The sequence below is a fragment of the Protopterus annectens genome, chromosome 2.part1 (assembly GCF_019279795.1).
Source record: "Protopterus annectens isolate FY-2018-M chromosome 2.part1, PAN1.0, whole genome shotgun sequence".
NCBI lineage: Eukaryota > Metazoa > Chordata > Ceratodontiformes > Protopteridae > Protopterus > Protopterus annectens.
Window position 1 is genome coordinate 655,633,168 of NC_056729.1, and position 17,734 is coordinate 655,650,901.

Genomic DNA, 17,734 nt, shown 5'->3' on the forward strand with positions numbered 1-17,734 from the left:
GTTGGCTCTAGATGGGATTTTTCATAGATTACAGTGATCCCCAGTGAGTAGCAAGTTTGAAGAACATAGTCCTTTGCTTGAAACAGTAGATGCCTGGTGGGTGTGGTAATAAGCTAGTCATCTACATGTGGAAACACACAGAATCCTTCTTTCTGAAGTGAGCTGCTACCACTGCCATGCATTTGGTGAACACCCTAGGGGCTGTGTTGAGACCAAAGGGCAGGGCTCTGAAATGATAATAACTGGCTCTCAGCCGGAAGTGCAGGAATCCATACTACTGAATTCCTCTATATTTACCGTTTTTCAGGGAAAAATAATGGGGTGCCACGAATTCCCGAGAGGCCCCTTTAATTCCAGATTTTTTTGGCTTATTTATTTATTGTTTTATTTTCTGTGTGTTACAACTTTAAATTTATAGCTGACGTCACCATGCATCACCAACCTACAGGGGCATGCATGATGACATCAGCTTCGTTGGAGTCCATCAGATTTTTAACTGTTTTGGAGGGAATGGCTGTGCAAATTTAAGTTTCAGCCCTCCCAGTCCATCCAGCACCCTCCTACATGCCGCAGGTCATGTCCCAGGTAAGAAAAAAGGAATTCTGACTGCAGTCCGCTCCATGTGTGTATTAGCTTAGCAGCATCTGATATTTCTACTGGCCACTCCATTCTTCATATGTTTTATTTAAGCAGACAGAGCAGCTTATTATTTTATTTAAGCAAACGAGCAGTGTGTGTGTGCATGCAGCATTGTACTAGCTTAGCAGCATCTGATATTTCTCATATGTTTTATTTAAGCAGACAGAGCAGCTTATTATTTTATTTAAGCAAACGAGCAGTGTGTGTGTGTGCATGTGAAGCAGCCGGAGCAGTGTCACCCGTGTTTTATTTAAGCAATCAAGCAGAAACGAGCAGCATGTGTACTAGCTTAGCAGCATCTGATATTTCTACATATGTTTTATTTAAGCAGACAGAGCAGCTTATTATTTTATTTAAACAAACGAGCATTGTGTGTGTGCATGTGAAGCAGCCGGAGCAGTGTTACACGTGTTTTATTTAAGCAATCAAGCAGAAACGAGCAGCATGTGTACTAGCTTAGCAGCATCTGATATTTCTACTGGCCACTCCATTCTTCATATGTTTTATTTAAACAGCTGGAGAAGCTTATTATGTTATGCAGCATCTGATATTTCTTTTATTTAAGCAAACAAGGTAGGTGTGCGCCTGTTGCAGCAGAAACGAGCAGCATGTTTTATTTAAGCAAACAAGCAGTAACGAGCAGTGTCACATGTGTTTTATTTAAACAAACAAGCAGCATGTTTTATTTAAGCAAATGAGCAGCGTGTGTGTGTGTGTGTGTGTGTGTGTGTGTGTGTGTGTGTGTGTGTGTGTGTGTGTGTGTGTGTGTGTGTGTGTGTATTAGCTTAGCGGCATCTGATATTTCTACTGGCCTCCATTCTACAGCAGGAGAAGCTTATTATGTTATGTATTTCTTTTATTTAAGCAGTAGCTTATCAGAAATGAGTGGCGTGTGTGCTCCATGTGTACGTGTACAGCATCTGATATTTCTTTAGCAGCAGCTTATTATTTTATTTAAGCAGAAACCAGCAGCAGCTTATTTTATTTAAGCAAACATGGTGTGTGTACTGGCCACTCCATTCTTCGTCACAGTTTATTATGTTATGCAGCATATTTCTTTTATTGTGTGTTACAGCATCTGATATTTCTTTAGCAGCAGCTTATTATTTTATTTAAGCAGAAAGGAGTAGCAGCTTATTTTATTTAAGCAAATGAGGTGTGTGTGTACTGGCCACTCCATTCTTCATCACAGCTTATGTTATGCAGCACAGAAACAGACAGCAGCTTAGTTTTTAAGCAAACTCCATTCTTCATCACAGCTTATTATGTTATGCAGCATATTTCTTTTATTGTGGGTATTGCAGCATCTGATATTTCTTTAGCAGCAGCTTATTATTTTATTTAAGCAGAAATGAGCAGCAGCTTATGTTATTTAAGCAAACGAGGTGTGTGTGTGTACTGGCCACTCCATTCTTCATCACAGCTTATTATGTTATACAGCATAGAAATGAGCAGCAGGCTGGGGCCATATTTTGGCTGCCTGTTCTTCAGTTTGCGTTTGAAAGTTGGTACCCCACAATTCCATTGGAGTGGGTTGGATTACATAATTATGTTATCAAATTTTATGTTAATCAGTGTACAGATTTGTACCTATTTTTCATGGGCCTTTGCCCAAATTTTTGATGTTTCCAGGTTGAGAGGTATGCAGGAATCTTCTGGAGTGCTTATTCATTTTTATGTGATAATACGCATCCTGAAGATCTACTGAGCACATTCAATCATCTTTCCCTAAGAATGGAAGCATAGACTGAACCATAACTACCTGGAATTTGGTTTGTTTAACTGACACACACTGAGATCCAAAACTGGTCTCCAGTCCCATTTTCTCTTGCACTAAAAAGAATCTTGAGTAAACTCTGGATCCTATTTGATCTGGAGGGACTGCCTAGATGACTCTCTTGTTGAGCAGGTTTTGAATTTCTAAGACTGCTGCATCCCTGAGACTTGATGGGATGTCTGGGATCCTTTTTAGTTGTCTGGGTTGTTTTGAAAATGGGATAATGTAACCTCTGGTTATAATACTCTGTACCCAATTATCCATTGTTATATCTAGCCAGGCAGACAGGTGCAGGGATAAACTTCCCCCCGACTGCCTCCAGAAGATGACAATCTGGCTTCCATTCTGGATGCTGATAGGAATTACCAGGGAATGAATCCCTGGAATCTTGATTCTGTGGGCCACCTCTGCCTCGTGGATGGCGTTTTCCATTACAACTCCCCCCTCTGCCCTGGGGAGAGTCGTTGCCACGTGAGTCCTAGAAAGGTCCTTGGGACTTTTTGAACCATAGCTTCCCACTCCTCTGATTCCCGGAGTAAGACTGTTCAGGAGTGAAAAAGCATATGCCCATGGCTGAAAGGGTCTTTCCATCCTTCTCACATCTGGCAAGGGTCTCTTTAACTTTGGGGCCAAAAAGGGATGTTCCATCAAAAGTAGCACTGATGAAAGAAGACTTGAATGGCTCTACAAACTCACATAAGCAGATCCAGGTGAGTCTCTTCATGGCTACACAGAACCCACTATCCTAGTCATCCCTTCGGCTGTGTGTGCAATGAGCCTCATGGACAAATTACTTCTGGATTCAAGGGTTGCCAGCTAGGAAGCTACTTTATCCTGCACTCCCCCAGCTATGGCTCCTGTCAGAGTATCTGACAACTCCTTTATCAGGTCTCTTTGCAGTCTAGTAAAATGTGCCATGAAATTCAAGGACCCAAGAGCAATGGTTGATAAGGCATATGCTTCTCGAATCTTTCCATCGTCCTAGACTTTTTGTTAGGAGGATAGATAGTAGGAACCATGTTCCTTTTTGGTGGCTGCTGCAACCACCATGGTATCTACTGGTATACCTTTAGAACAATGGTGGTGATCTTCAGGAGCTGAAAAAATGTGGTCCAGTCTCTTTGGGATTTGTACAATGGAATCAAGTATCTTCCAAGCCTGCTGCGGAATCAGTTTAATCAGACTGTCAGCAGGCGGAGAAATCCAAAAAGTAGACGGTCGGGTATGGAACGTCTACAGGTATACTGACTACTCTGATGATGGCTATTGGGAAGTCCAGCCACCCCTTTGCTTCAGGATCTCTAATATGTCTCCAAATTTGACATCTTCCGGGCGTGACCTTGGGGAATCTTCCCCTTCATCAAAATTAGTATCTTCTGTGTAAGACTCTTCAGGGGAGGCCAAGTGCTTCCTCTTGCACTTTCTCTTCAGGGACACCTCTTCAGTTGGACTGACTGGGGAGGTGTCTGAAGAAGACATAACCACCAGGGCTGAATCCTGAGGTTTCTTTGCCTGCTGTCCCAGGTCAGAAGCTGGTGGTAGCTCTGGGCGAGGGGAAGTACTGGGATATTAGCCCAAATTAAGTGGTATCGACTGTGAGCCCACAGAGGACAAGGCCCTCTCCATGGCCTGAAAAGCAGGCCCCCTATAGACTCCCTTGGAACTATGGTCCCTCCCACCCCGTACCAAGGAAGCTGCCTCTGAAGCCAAAGCCGGAGTCGAGCTCATGTGCAGATGCCCACAGGAGTATGGCTGGCACCAACAACACTGGAATGGATCCACACTCCCTGGAACTGACAGCGAAGCTTCGTCCCTGAGAGATCTCTGGCTCTGACAGAACTGAAGAGCTCAGGGTAGTAACCAGTGCCAGAGATGAGGATCTAACAGGCACCGATACAGTAAAAGTAAACAGTAAAGGGAAGTTAAACAAAGAAAGTACCAACAATGGTACTGAAAGTTTACTGTAAGGGTAGATGGAGAGAAAATGAAAGTAAAGGGACTGCCAATGATGTTACTGAGAAAACACAAAGTGTCTAAAAAGGGAGCCTAGAGGAGCTAAGAGATAAACATAAAGAGAATGAAATAAGTGTTTTTCACAAAAAGGAGCCTTAGAGTTCAAATGAAAGAGTTTCCTCAACAGCTGACAGGAAAAATGCGTCTGGTACTAAAAGCAGCAATAAGAAATATATATTCCAACCACGGTTTTAATCTTCTCTATTCATAGCCAATATAACATCCAAAAACTAAATGAGATAGAAAACTCACTTTATTTCTAAAACAGAAAACAAAGCTTTCGGGAGTGTCCCTTCCTCAGTGTTATTTAATACATTTTGAATTAAAAGTATTCACATTATATAGTCAAAACAGACAAACACCACATGACACAGCCAACCTATAAAAAGATATTACATAAAAATCAATCAAGTAGTTAAAGTCATACTACTATATTTAAAACATAAATATACTTCTGTTAAATATATATTTAAAACTTACTATGAAACACCATTATAAAACATAACGCTAATACAGCATGTAAATCAAACTAATTATGGCCTATCATTAAAACATTATGTATAAAACAGTGTGAATAAAACACTTAATGATACTGTTTTTGCCTAAATTCCAACATTGGCTTGATAGTAACCATATTATTTAACCCAGGTTTTTTATCAGCATTTAGTCTAACAATCCAGTTATATTCAGCGATATCCAGTTTATTAATAATATCGCCAAATCTTAAACTTTTATCTATTATTTGTAAGACTTTAAACTTAAAATTATGCTTTTCATTCTCATCACTCCTATGTTGTGCTAAGGCATTCGTAAAAATATGCCTTCTCATTTCTGATTTATGTTCTATAATTCTTTCTTTCAGAGATCGTGAACATTTACCAACATAGAATCCAGGACATTGTGTACAGGTAGCCAAATATACAACAGAAACAGTTTTACATGTTGCTTGACAACGTATGTCAAACCTAATTTTATTTTGTGGATGTGTAAACATTTTCTCACTACAAATATCATTGCAGCAACTACAAGAATAACAAGGAACCGTGCCTTGCCATAACTGATGGTATTAAATTCATTGCAAAATCCTTATAACATAACCTTCTCTTTAAATTCTGCATATTCCTGTGAGCAAATCTTGGAACAGTTCCCAAAAGTTTACTTAATTCAGGTTGAGCCATAAGTATACGCCAATTCTTTTCGATTATTTGCTTGATGTATTTTGTTAAATTATATGTCAAAATGTATCTTATCAAGTTTTGTGACATATTACACTCATTTTCTTGATGTGCCTCATCACTGAAAAACGGTCTCGCATATCTTTTATGTTTACACATCCACAAAGTAAAATTAGGTTTGACATACGTTGTCAAGCAACATGTAAAACTGTTTCTGTTGTATATTTGGCTACCTGTACACAATATCCTGGATTCTATGTTGGTAAATGTTCACGATCTCTGAAAGAAAGAATTATAGAACATAAATCAGAAATGAGAAGGCATATTTTTACGAATGCCTTAGCACAACATAGGAGTGATGAGAATGAAAAGCATAATTTTAAGTTTAAAGTCTTACAAATAAGAGATAAAATTTTAAGATTATGCGATATTATTAATAAACAGGATATCGCTGAATATAACTGAATTGTTAGACTAAATGCTGATAAAAACTTGGGTTAAATAATATGGTTACTATCAAGCCAATGTTGGAATTTAGGCAAAAACAGTATCATTAAGTGTTTTATTCATACTGTTTTATACGTAACGTTTTAATGATAGGCCATAATTAGTTTGCTTTACATGCTGTATTAGCATTATGTTTTATAATGGTGTTTCATAGTAAGTTTTAAATATCTATTTAATAGAAGTATATTTATGTTTTAAATATAGTAGTATGACTTTAACTACTTGATTGATTTTAATGTAATGTCTTTTTATAGGTTGGCTGTGTCATGTGGTGTTTGTCTGTTTTGACTATATAATGTGAATACTTTTAATTCAAAATGTATTAAATAACACTGAGGAAGGGACACTCCCGAAAGCTTTGTTTTCTGTTTTAGAAATAAAGTGAGTTTTCTATCTCATTTCATTTTTGGATGTCATATTGGCTCTGAATAGAGAAGATTAAAACCGTGGTTGGAATATATATTTTTTATTAGTGATACTTTTTCTCGACCAAAGTTGCTCATTTTCCTGTTTGAACCAAGGACAATTTATATGATGACACAGCCACAGCCAATACAATCGCAAAATATACAGCATATGGGTAATGAAAAATGTATCAGAAAATCGCTGCGAGACTTGATAAATCAAGTAGACAACTCACTTATTTCTCAAATAACAGGTGGTAAAAACTTTAATGCTGAAACTTTTCCTGTGAGGAACGAGGAATTGAGTAATATACTAATTCAACTGAAAAGAAACGTACAAGTGTTTAAAAAATATCAATGGCAACACCTGAGCTTTAATGCGTATCTTGAATTCAATATATTCCCTAGGGGACTTCGTATATTAAAAATGCCGACATATGCCAACACTTATCCAGAACTTTTAAAGACATGGCAACAGTTAAACCTGAAACTGAGCAAAGAATACATGCAATTGATGAATGAATTCTTTGTGCCTATAGAAAAGGAATTATCAGATGAAATCATAAAATTGGAAAATGAGTTGCCCAGTTCAAATGACTTTATACATGTATTTAGTGCTTATCAACTAATGATTAATAGAATGAACATGCCTGATAATAAATTACAAGCAGCTAAGCAGCACAAATTTGATTTCAAGCTCGGCCATATTTTTTCTTGGCTGAGAACTAATAACATTGTTAAGCCATTCTTACAAAAAGAGAAGGAAAATAGAATGGATGAGCTTGACGACTTTGAAATTCAAAATGTTCTGCCCACACATGAAGGACAGACTCGCATACAACGTGAATCCAATAATAGAGAGGCTAATGATGAAGAACGAAGTACGCGAAATGTTATTCATTGAGAGGATACATCTTCTCAGCAGCAGGTCACAATGGCCACACCCACAGCAGCAGACTCTTCAAAGTTTCATGAGCAAAAGGCGGAAGGTGTAGCTAGTAAATCTGATACACAAGTTAAACAAAATGAGGTTTTTTTAAACCTCACAAAGCCAATAGTTCCAAACCTACCCAAAAAGGTGGATACAAGGAATCGGACACAATCGAGAGGCTGCTCGCAACAACGTTTCAATTTGAGTGTGGGCAAAAGGAAAAACAGCAGTCCTTTGCCAAGCAACAAACAGGTGCAAAAGTGACCGGTAAGCTGAACTCATCAGTTGTGAATTTATCTTCTTTAAATTTGACTGCCGATATGGAGAGGCTTCTGGATAAAGGCTTACAGTTCATTGTAAGCGGGAATGATACTGTAGTGGAAGCCTTGAGTGACTTAAAGATGTTTGTATGTAACATCAGTTTGGAAATGTTTTTTAAAGACATGGATAGAGGTGTTCAGGTGAAGTTAAAGAGGAAAAAGTGCATTTATTCCTAACAATTTCCCTATATTAAATGCTTTTAGTTCTGTTTGTGAAGATGAGTTAGACAGCTATATGATGATGTGCTTAGGCATAAATTAAAAATACACTCATATAATATAACATATAATGAAAATGAGGCCTATAAAACCTTACTTGCTAATAAAGACATCATAATTAAGCATGCAGATAAAGGTGGTGCCACTGTGATCTTTGCTAAAATTAAATATTTGGAATCCATGTATAGATTTTTGGATGACAAACAAACATTTAAGGAGATTACTATGGCTGATGTTAAAAAGTTATTAGTGATGTGAATATGTTTCTATATGATTTACAAGCACAAGGTGATACTGATTTAGATATATTTAACTACTTCAGTGTTTCAACTCCGGTTATTCCGGTTCTTTATGGTATTCCTAAGTTACATAAGTCACTTACATCGCCACCGATGAGGCCCATTGTATCAGGACGAGGTTGGGCGACAGAACTTCTGTCTATTTATGTTCAAGAAAAACTTAGTAAATATTTGATTTCCTGTCCTAGTTATATAAAGGACACAGGTGATTTCCTGAGGAAATTATATCATTGGAATAGAAGAACATGAATATTTAATGGTGACTATGGATATAACATATTTGTTCAGTTATACCCAATAACTATGGAATTGATGCTGTACGTAGTTTTTATGTGAAAATACTAACAACAAAGGAAGGGAAATTGAAGTATTATGTAGTATATTAGAAGTAACTTTGGAAAATAATGTTTTTATATTCAACAAACAGTATTACCTGCAAACCTCTGGTGAAGCCATGGGTACGCCCATGGCTAACACATATGCAAACATAGTATTAAGTCAATGGGAGAAAATCTATGTATATGGTGATAAGAATTTATATAAAAACGTTTTATTTTACCATTGTTTTGTAGATGATTGCTTCCTCCTTTGGATTTTGTTACTTATTTAAATAATACAACTGATTTTTTAAAATTTACTATGTGCACATCCAGTAATAGAATGACATTTTTGGATGTGATAATGCACAAAAATGATGACAATACACTGGAAACTTTGGTATTCCAAAAGAAAATACAGGTTAATAGATACACACACGCAAACAGCATGCATGCAAGCCACATATTTCGTGGGATAGTGAAGAGTCAGTTGCTGCGTATCAGCAGGCTCAATACAGACTTTAATAAATGCAAACAGCAGATGGAATTAACTTGTAAGGACTTTTATAACAGAGGTTATAGGAGGGCACAGGTTGAAGAAATAAAAGAAGATATATTAAATAAAAGAGATAACTATGCAAGACCGTTTTTCAGTGATGAGGCACATCAAGAAAATGAGTGTAATATGTCACAAAACTTTATAAGATACATTTTGACATATAATAATTTAACAAAATACGTCAAGCAAATAATTGAAAAAAATTGGCGTATACTTATGGCTCAACCTGAATTAAGTAAACTTTTGGGAACTGTTCCAAGATTTGCACACAGGAATATGCAGAATTTAAAGAGAAGGTTATGTTATAAGGATTTTGCAATGAATTTAATACCATCAGTTATGGCAAATAAAATGGGCACGGTTCCTTGTTATTCTTGTCGTTGCTGCAATGATATTTGTAGTGAAAAAATGTTTACACATCCACAAAGTAAAATTAGGTTTGACATATGTTGTCAAGCAACATGTAAAACTGTTTCTGTTGTATATTTGGCTACCTGTACACAATGTCCTGGATTCTATGTTGGTAAATGTTCACGATCTCTGAAAGAAAGAATTATAGAACATAAATCAGAAATGAGAAGGCATATTTTTATGAAATGCCTTAGCACAACATAGCAGTGATGAGAATGAAAAGCATAATTTTAAATTTAAAGTCTTACAAATAATAGATAAAAGTTTAAGATTAGGCGATATTATTAATAAACTGGATATCGCTGAATATAAGTGGATTGTTAGACTAAATGCTGATAAAAAACCTGGGTTAAATAATATGGTTACTATCAAGCCAATGTTGGAATTTAGGCAAAAACAGTATCATTAAGTGTTTTATTCATACTGTTTTATACGTAACGTTTTAATGATAGGCCATAATTAGTTTGCTTTACATGCTGTATTAGCATTATGTTTTATAATGGTGTTTCATAGTAAGTTTTAAACATCTATTTAATAGAAGTATATTTATGTTTTAAATATAGTAGTATGACTTTAACTACTTGATTGATTTTTATGTAATGTCTTTTTATAGGTTGGCTGTGTCATCTGGTGTTTGTCTGTTTTGACTATATAATGTGAATACTTTTAATTCAAAATGTATTAAATAACACTGAGGAAGGGACACTCCCGAAAGCTTTGTTTTCTGTTTTAGAAATAAAGCGAGTTTTCTATCTCATTTCGTTTTTGGACTAAAAGCAGCAAACCAGATCTAAGGTAATCCTGAGAGGAGCATTATGGGTAAAGCTAAGCCTGAGTTTTTACAAGGTGCAAGCTGAAATAATGGCCAAGTCAGTTCTGAGAAACGGAAACATACCCAAAGTCAAGGATTAAGTGAAGACTGACATCAGATCTTATATTATTAGAGAAACTATGATCTATGAGAATGTCTTCCGTGAAGTGTTTATGTTTCTCTAGCATATTTATATTGAAGTCTGCTGTTATAACACACATCCTGTTATTCCAACAACTTTCTAAGTTTATAAGAGCAATATTTAAAATCTGTCCCTATTTCTCAGTAGTTGTCCCTCATTATGTCAGGCTTTGTCCAGATTTCTTGTGCTAATAGGTTGAGAACTATTATCTGAGGTTGAGAGGTACGCAAAACTGCTGCGGCTGCTGCAAGGGGATCACTTTCACACTTTACCCTCTCTGTCTCTCACATGCACGTGCGAGCGCACACACACACACACACACACACACACACACACACACACACACACTCACACACACACTCTTCTGCTTTCATGCACACATTCACTCGCACACTGACAGAAACAAACGCATACAATTTTTTCTGTTTCACTCGATCTCTCTCTCTCTTACTCTCATACACGCACACACATACATTCTCTCACACGATATTAAATTTTTTTCTTTTTTTATTTTACACTCGTTAAACAGCAAAACAGCTGCTTAGCGAGTGTAAAATAATGGCTCAACCACTTTCACTGACATGTAGCATACACTTACACACAGATAAATGCGCGCACACAATTTGTTTTTAATTGTCTTCTTTTTTTTCACATTTTACACATGCTAAACAGCAAAAGCGTTGTTTAGTGACAGTAAAATAATGGCGGTTGTTCAATTTTCTTAGTCCATGCTCCATGGCAGCTTGATATGCTGCTGTGAAATGGTGGACTCATTTTTCACTGGGCATTACTTGTACATTAATACCCGGCTGGAGAATGTTCGTTCTCCAGTCAGGGTGCTGATGTACAGTTTGCCTGTTTTCTAAAAATGTAGTAGTGTAGGGTACTTGGGGTAGACAACAGCAAGCAAAGTAGGTCACACCTCCCACGTCAGCAGAAGTTAATCAGTCCACATACGTACAGTACTGAGGCAATCTGCCGAGTTCAGTGATACAAATTAAAGGCTATATATAGAATACAATACAAACAAATTGGGCAAGAAAAATTTACAAATAAATGTGAAACTGTGAATTGTAGTGTTGCTCAGCTTAATGTTCAAAAAATGATGCAGCAAATAGGAAAATTATTACAAGACTGTGTAGGCAATCCTGGAAGCCAAGTGTACAAACTATAAAACAAGAGAGATAGGGTGACAGCAGGGAAGAACACTACTCTTGTTCAGCAAGTAAGCTTATAACAAATATCACACAATGCTATCCAATATACTGCAGTACAGAGTAAAGTAGTAATCACAAATGTTCCAAGAAGCAGTAGAGTGGTGTGATATATATATATATATATATATATATATATATATATGTGTGTGTGTGTGTGTGTGTAGTAGCTGAGGAGGTGTAGTATTCATGGGGGGGGGGGGGTTCAGCTTGTCAGATACTAGAAAAAAGGGCCTTTACCTTTAATCCTACTAATCTGGAGAAAAAAATGTGCATCTTAACTACTTTATGCAATAACAATCAAAGAAATTCCGCTTTATGTACCTGGAACATTTCATTGATACCCTCTCCTGATTGTGCAGAAGTTTCAAAGTAGTAGAACCCTTTACTTTCTGCCCAAAGTCGACCTTCGCTCTCATCCACAATTCGACGTTTCCCACAATCAATCTGAAATAAAAAAAAAATCAACTGTGTTAAATAACATAACCACTGCAAAGCATCTATTTACCTAATCAAATACCATAATAATAATATGATCACTCTCTTTATATATATGTATTTGTCCAGAAAACATATAATAATTAAAACATATAATTAATTGAGAGAAGAATATATGGATGGCCTGATTTAAATAAGTTCAGTAAAAGGTAAACTGACAGAAGGAGCCAATGACTAAAATACAGACCTTAATCATTCTATCTTTATTTTAAGAACAAACTGACAAAACATTGGTTTACTGATTTAACAGATACTTGAACATTAATTCAACTTCTGTGAATCTGTATTATGCATTAGATGGCTTTACTGAAAGTCATCTTGCAATTTCCAATCTTCCACTGACAATGTTGGACTGGGGGTTGTAATATAAAATAAGGGAAAGTGGAATCACAGTACAGTTTGCATCTTGTTTAAATTTTACTTTTTTTGTGTGTATGTCTGTGTGCAAGTGCCTGTACTCATAACTGTTTATTTTGGTATGGTATGTGTGACCTGCCTGCTGATACCAGATATCAGTTTGCAAAACAGCAGTCCCATTTTTTTAAAACCCAATTAAAAGCCCACCTCAATCTCATCTGTCAATGTACCTGTACTGACCATGACTAGCCCGACTACCACCATTCAGATAAATCTTCCTCTGGCACTACTCAAAGGTCAAACACACAGAAAAAAAACTACCATAACGAATTGTATTTTTAAATGTATGCATATAACTGTATATATTACTGCAATTTCATAACCAAATACATTGTATTTTCTGTTTACTACTGTACACTCTATGTTGTACCCTTCTGTAACTTCTCATTGTACTATGCTATGCTATACTATTGTTTGTTCTATTAATTTGCACTCATCTCTGACTTTTGTATTTTTCTCATATATGTGGAGCTTTTGTATTTTTATGATTGTCATGTATGTGGAGCTTTTCTCCCCAGGTCTCTGCAGAAAATGGGCACCTGATTGCCTAGACAGACCAACCCGGTAATCACATATAAAATAAAAATAAATATACAAGTGTAGATTTCACTGTTGTGAGTACATGAAAGTATATGTGTTTGTGTGTGTGTGTGTGTGGGCATGTGTGTGTGTGTGTGTGTGTGTATATTTCTTCACTCAGCAGTTCTTCTGGTAAACATGGTCTGATCTGCTCAATATATCTGTTACATACACTTCCTCGCCTGTCCTCGATTTCTTTTTCACATCATACTTCTGTATTCAGTGAAGACCAAGTAGCCGCTACAGAAGTATCATCCACTGCTGCATTATGGAAAATGCCTGATAAGTAGCAAGTGCTCTAGGGGAATGAGCTCTTGCAGTACAGGACAAAGACTTGTGTGAATGTTTGCGATACTACAATCAGATACTTAATCTTACAAACTTTGCAACAAATTTCTTGTTTAAAAAAGGAAATAAACAGAAAAGTGTCTTTCCTTATAGATTTGCTTGTAAACACAAAATCTCCGTTTTCTTTGTACATCTATAAAATAAAGAAGGAATTCACCTCTATTAGAATAATTGTGAAAGAAAACCAGTGAGAGTCTTAACATTTGTCACCAGTCAGTCGACTGATGCTTGGAACATCAAACCTAAAAGATCATAGTCATCCTGTCATGGGGGCTAGACTTGGACAAAGTGTGTGCAGCATTTCTCCTCATTTTCTCCTGTTCACCAAGTCCGTGTGGTCTCAGAGTTTGTGTGTGCGTGCGCGCGTGTGTGTGTGTGTGTGTGTGTGTGTATAAATTGTCTCCTTTAGGATCGTAGGAAGTTACTAGGCTATTGGTCCTGAGGCCCTTACAAGCCTAGCCAAGAATTTAGCCCATTTTCTGACAAGTCAGCACTCGATGCCCCTGTCAAGCAGGAACACAGGTGGAATCCCAGGGATGTATTTTCTCTTCCCCATCCAGTTATCCAAGTTGTGCTTAAAAATGGTTAATGAGGTACTCTGCTTAATGTGGAGAGAGTCTATTCCATAGAAGGGAGGAATCTCTGGGACACAAATCTTTCCTGCCAACAAGTCCTATTGATGTCACAGACCAGGCTGAGGTCACGGGTGTGGGTTACCTGAGTGGAGCTTGACTTGCAGATATGCAGCAGTCCCATCAAGGCTTTTGCTTTGTATGCCAAACAGAGATTATCTCTGACGAGTCTGAGACTGAGTAGAGGGACAGGGATTTTAGCCTATCTGTGTAGGTTAGATGTTTGAAGCCCTGGATTCTCCTTGTGAGGAACCTCTGTGGTCCCTCCAGCTGATGCATGTGTTTTGTGAGGTACATGATGAATGGGGCATTGTACTCAATAATGGGTCTTATAAGGGAGGAATACAGGGATATTATGACCTCCTTGTCCGTGGATGAGATACCCTTACTAATGAGGTGGGCCATGTAGAAAGCTTTCCGTGCAATAAAGGCAATATGGTGGTCAAAAGTCAGTTTGCTATCAACCTGGGTGCCCAACTCCCTCACGACTGATCATACTTAGGACCTTGTTACTAATGTGATAATTTGTGGGGATGCCATTCTCCCCAAAGGGGATACTGATGCTCTTATGAGCAGACATAAGATAGAGCATTTCAGAATTAATCTAAAATTATTACAAATAAGCAAAATTAAACCCCCACACTTCCTGCTAATTATATATACCATCTCTGAGATCACACAACAGTGGGGTAAGAGCAAATTTCCTTACTCTACTGCAACATGATCTCATACAACAGGCTGCCAGCAAAAACTCCATACAAAATAACATTTACTCATATGAGTATTTGCTCTTATTTACAAATTCAAAAAGCTTTCCATCATATGAGCGTGTGTGTGTGTGTGTGTGTGTGTGTGTGTGTGTGTGTGCGTGTATACATGTATGGGGGGTTACTCCCAAGTCAAGAGGTACTAGAAAGCTTGCCTCCTGACTATCAACCTCTCAAGGTTGTTTTGAGTTTGAATAATACCATGTCAGTTAAACAAAATCTGATTATTCACAGAGGATCCAATAAGAATGAATTGGTTGAGAACGGCTTCAAGGCACAACCTTAGACAAAAATAATTAATTAGTATGCAAGGATACTCTGAAAGGTCAGATAAGGTGATTCCAACTGAAAACCCAGCAACTCTGAGATTTTCCTACCTAATGTTATAGATACAAGGACAAGAGTTTTCCAAGGCAAGATTTTCAAGTCTCCTGAAGCTGTAGTCTCAAAGGGGGTGGGAGGATAAGCTTCTCTTGCAGAAAGTAAAGATTCCACTGAACAGGATCCTTAAGTGGTTTCAGTAGTAAAGTACCTTTCAAGATGGCTTTACTGACTTTCAAAGAAACTACAAGCAGTGAATTAATTCCTTGGTGAAGGTTAGAAATATCTGTTAAATGTACTTTAATGGAGGAGTAACTGTATCTAGAATCAAATATCTGGGCATACCTTAACAGTGAAAGTAGAAGAAATGAGAAAAGGTGACTGCCTTTATATAAAGGATATATAAAAGAGCAGGAGCACTTACCTTAACATGTTTTTCCAGCATTAGGTTTATTGAACACTGATGGCCTTCAATGGAAGTTGAGAAAGCATGTGGTTAGACACAGCGTAGAGGTTCAGGTCAGGCTGCTCCAAAAGATGGGACACAGTATGCTCCTGACTGGACAGGGTCAGAGCCATTTTTCCAATATTTGAGGCAGAGCAATAAGAATCACATCTGTTGAAGTCAATTGGAATAACTTTGGACTTGAACTATTTAACTTTCTAGATGAACTTCACCATAAGAGGAAATGAGAGTGCAAGGATTCATTTCTGGAAATAAACATCCATGGGAGATTCTTCCAAAAAGATCGATGAGGGAAGAGAAGCTACTGCATTTGGTTTGGGTCATGGAGGCAAAAAGTTGCACTAAGGCTTTCCCCAGTGATGGAAAAAGCTTCCACCCTGCTGAGAGTTTGAAGGACCACTTCTCATATAATAGCACACAGCAGCTAAGGCTATCTGCTAAATAAGCAGTTTACTCAAGAATACTGTTTTTCAACACAAATGGTAGGAGTAAGTTCCTCTCTGCTTTTTCATGGTCTCTCTATTGTAATAATGAGACTCACACTTGCAGGCCCTGGAATTATGGAAATAAAAGTCCCAAAATGCAAGAGAATGGAAAACATCAAAAATATCCGTTCTTCTTTAACGTTGTTTTTGTAAAGGGGGGTGCAAGTCCCCTGCACCACCCAATATGGGGGGCAAGCCCCCCACACCTCTGAACTTATATATACCAATTCCAAGATCCTATACCTCGGAACAAAGCGAATATTCTGAGAAAAGTCAATCTTAGACCTAGTATATGTAAGTCCACATTCCTGTTCATTCAGTCTTGTTATTCCAGGACTCACACTAATGGCTGATGGACTATCAAATTGTTACCTTTTGATGTGCCATACTACTTTCATATTACCTGAGTGTATGACTATCACATTCAGGGGTAGGAAGACTTGAAAGACTTGGAGAGTAAGAAAGACTGCCCTCATCTCCAGAATATTGATATGCAAGCTAGTCACTGTATCCCAACACCTTTGTCCTTTGCAATGCTCCTTTAGCCTAGGGTAGAAAAGTCTGTGGTGACTCTCACCACTGCAGTGTGAACTGGAAATGGACTGTTTTGTATTAGATTGGTTAGATGAATCCCACCACTGCCCATGTAAAAGGCAGACTCTGGAAATTTTGACCTTGTTGTGACAGTGGGTCTAATATAGGAGACCACTGCTCTCAATGTGTCCATTGCAAAATTCTCATGTGGTATCTAGGAAAACGCACCAGTAAAACTGCTACTGTCAAGCCCAAGTTTCTGAGACAAAGATGGTCACAGTGACAGTTTGTGAATCTATGAGCTGCTGAACCATATGATCAGGAGGTTGAATCCTAAAGGTAGGCAGACACTGCAATTTCTTGTAGCCAGACTCAAGCCTATGAATGTGAGCAGCTGGGACAAGTCCAGGCAAGACTCTGAAGACTGTTATTCATCTGGATTGAACCACCTGATCAAAGACTGCTGAGCAGAGATGAGGTTATTTAGTGAGGAAGTAGTTAGAAACCACTCATACAAGCAGATGAACATACAGGCTTCTTCAAACTTCTGGTTTGTGCTACGAAAGATTTACCCTTGGTGAATATCCTAGGGGCTGTGGTAAGGCTAAATGGAAGAGTCATGAACAGATAAAAACTGACTTCTACCTGGAACTACAGATACGACCTGCACTGCTTAACTATCTTTTTCTGGACTGCTTGACTATCTTTTGTAAAAGTAAGCATCCTAAAGTTCAAAAGAGCATATCCAGTCTCCTCCTGATACTCGAAGAAAAATAAACTGCAATCTGACCATGTGAAAGGTTGCCCTAGGAATTAAGTTGTTCAAGCCACAAAAATATAGAATAGGTCTGAGGTCCTTTTTTTCCTTCAGTACTAAAGAGAACACTGAATAATATTCTAATCCTTTCTGGTCTAGCAAAACTTACTGGTTCATTTTTCTAGAAGGGTG

General features: G+C 37.6%; 1 protein-coding gene across 1 annotated transcript in view; it reads right to left on the bottom strand.

The window, feature by feature from the left end:
* DNAJC27 (DnaJ heat shock protein family (Hsp40) member C27) overlaps positions 1-17,734 on the bottom strand; it is a 776,435-nt gene that overhangs the window by 245,648 nt on the left and 513,053 nt on the right. Inside the window, exon 5 of the mRNA XM_044062395.1 lies at positions 12,063-12,185. Within this exon, the coding sequence (XP_043918330.1) occupies positions 12,063-12,185 (123 nt within the window). The remainder of the gene's footprint in view (positions 1-12,062; positions 12,186-17,734) is intronic.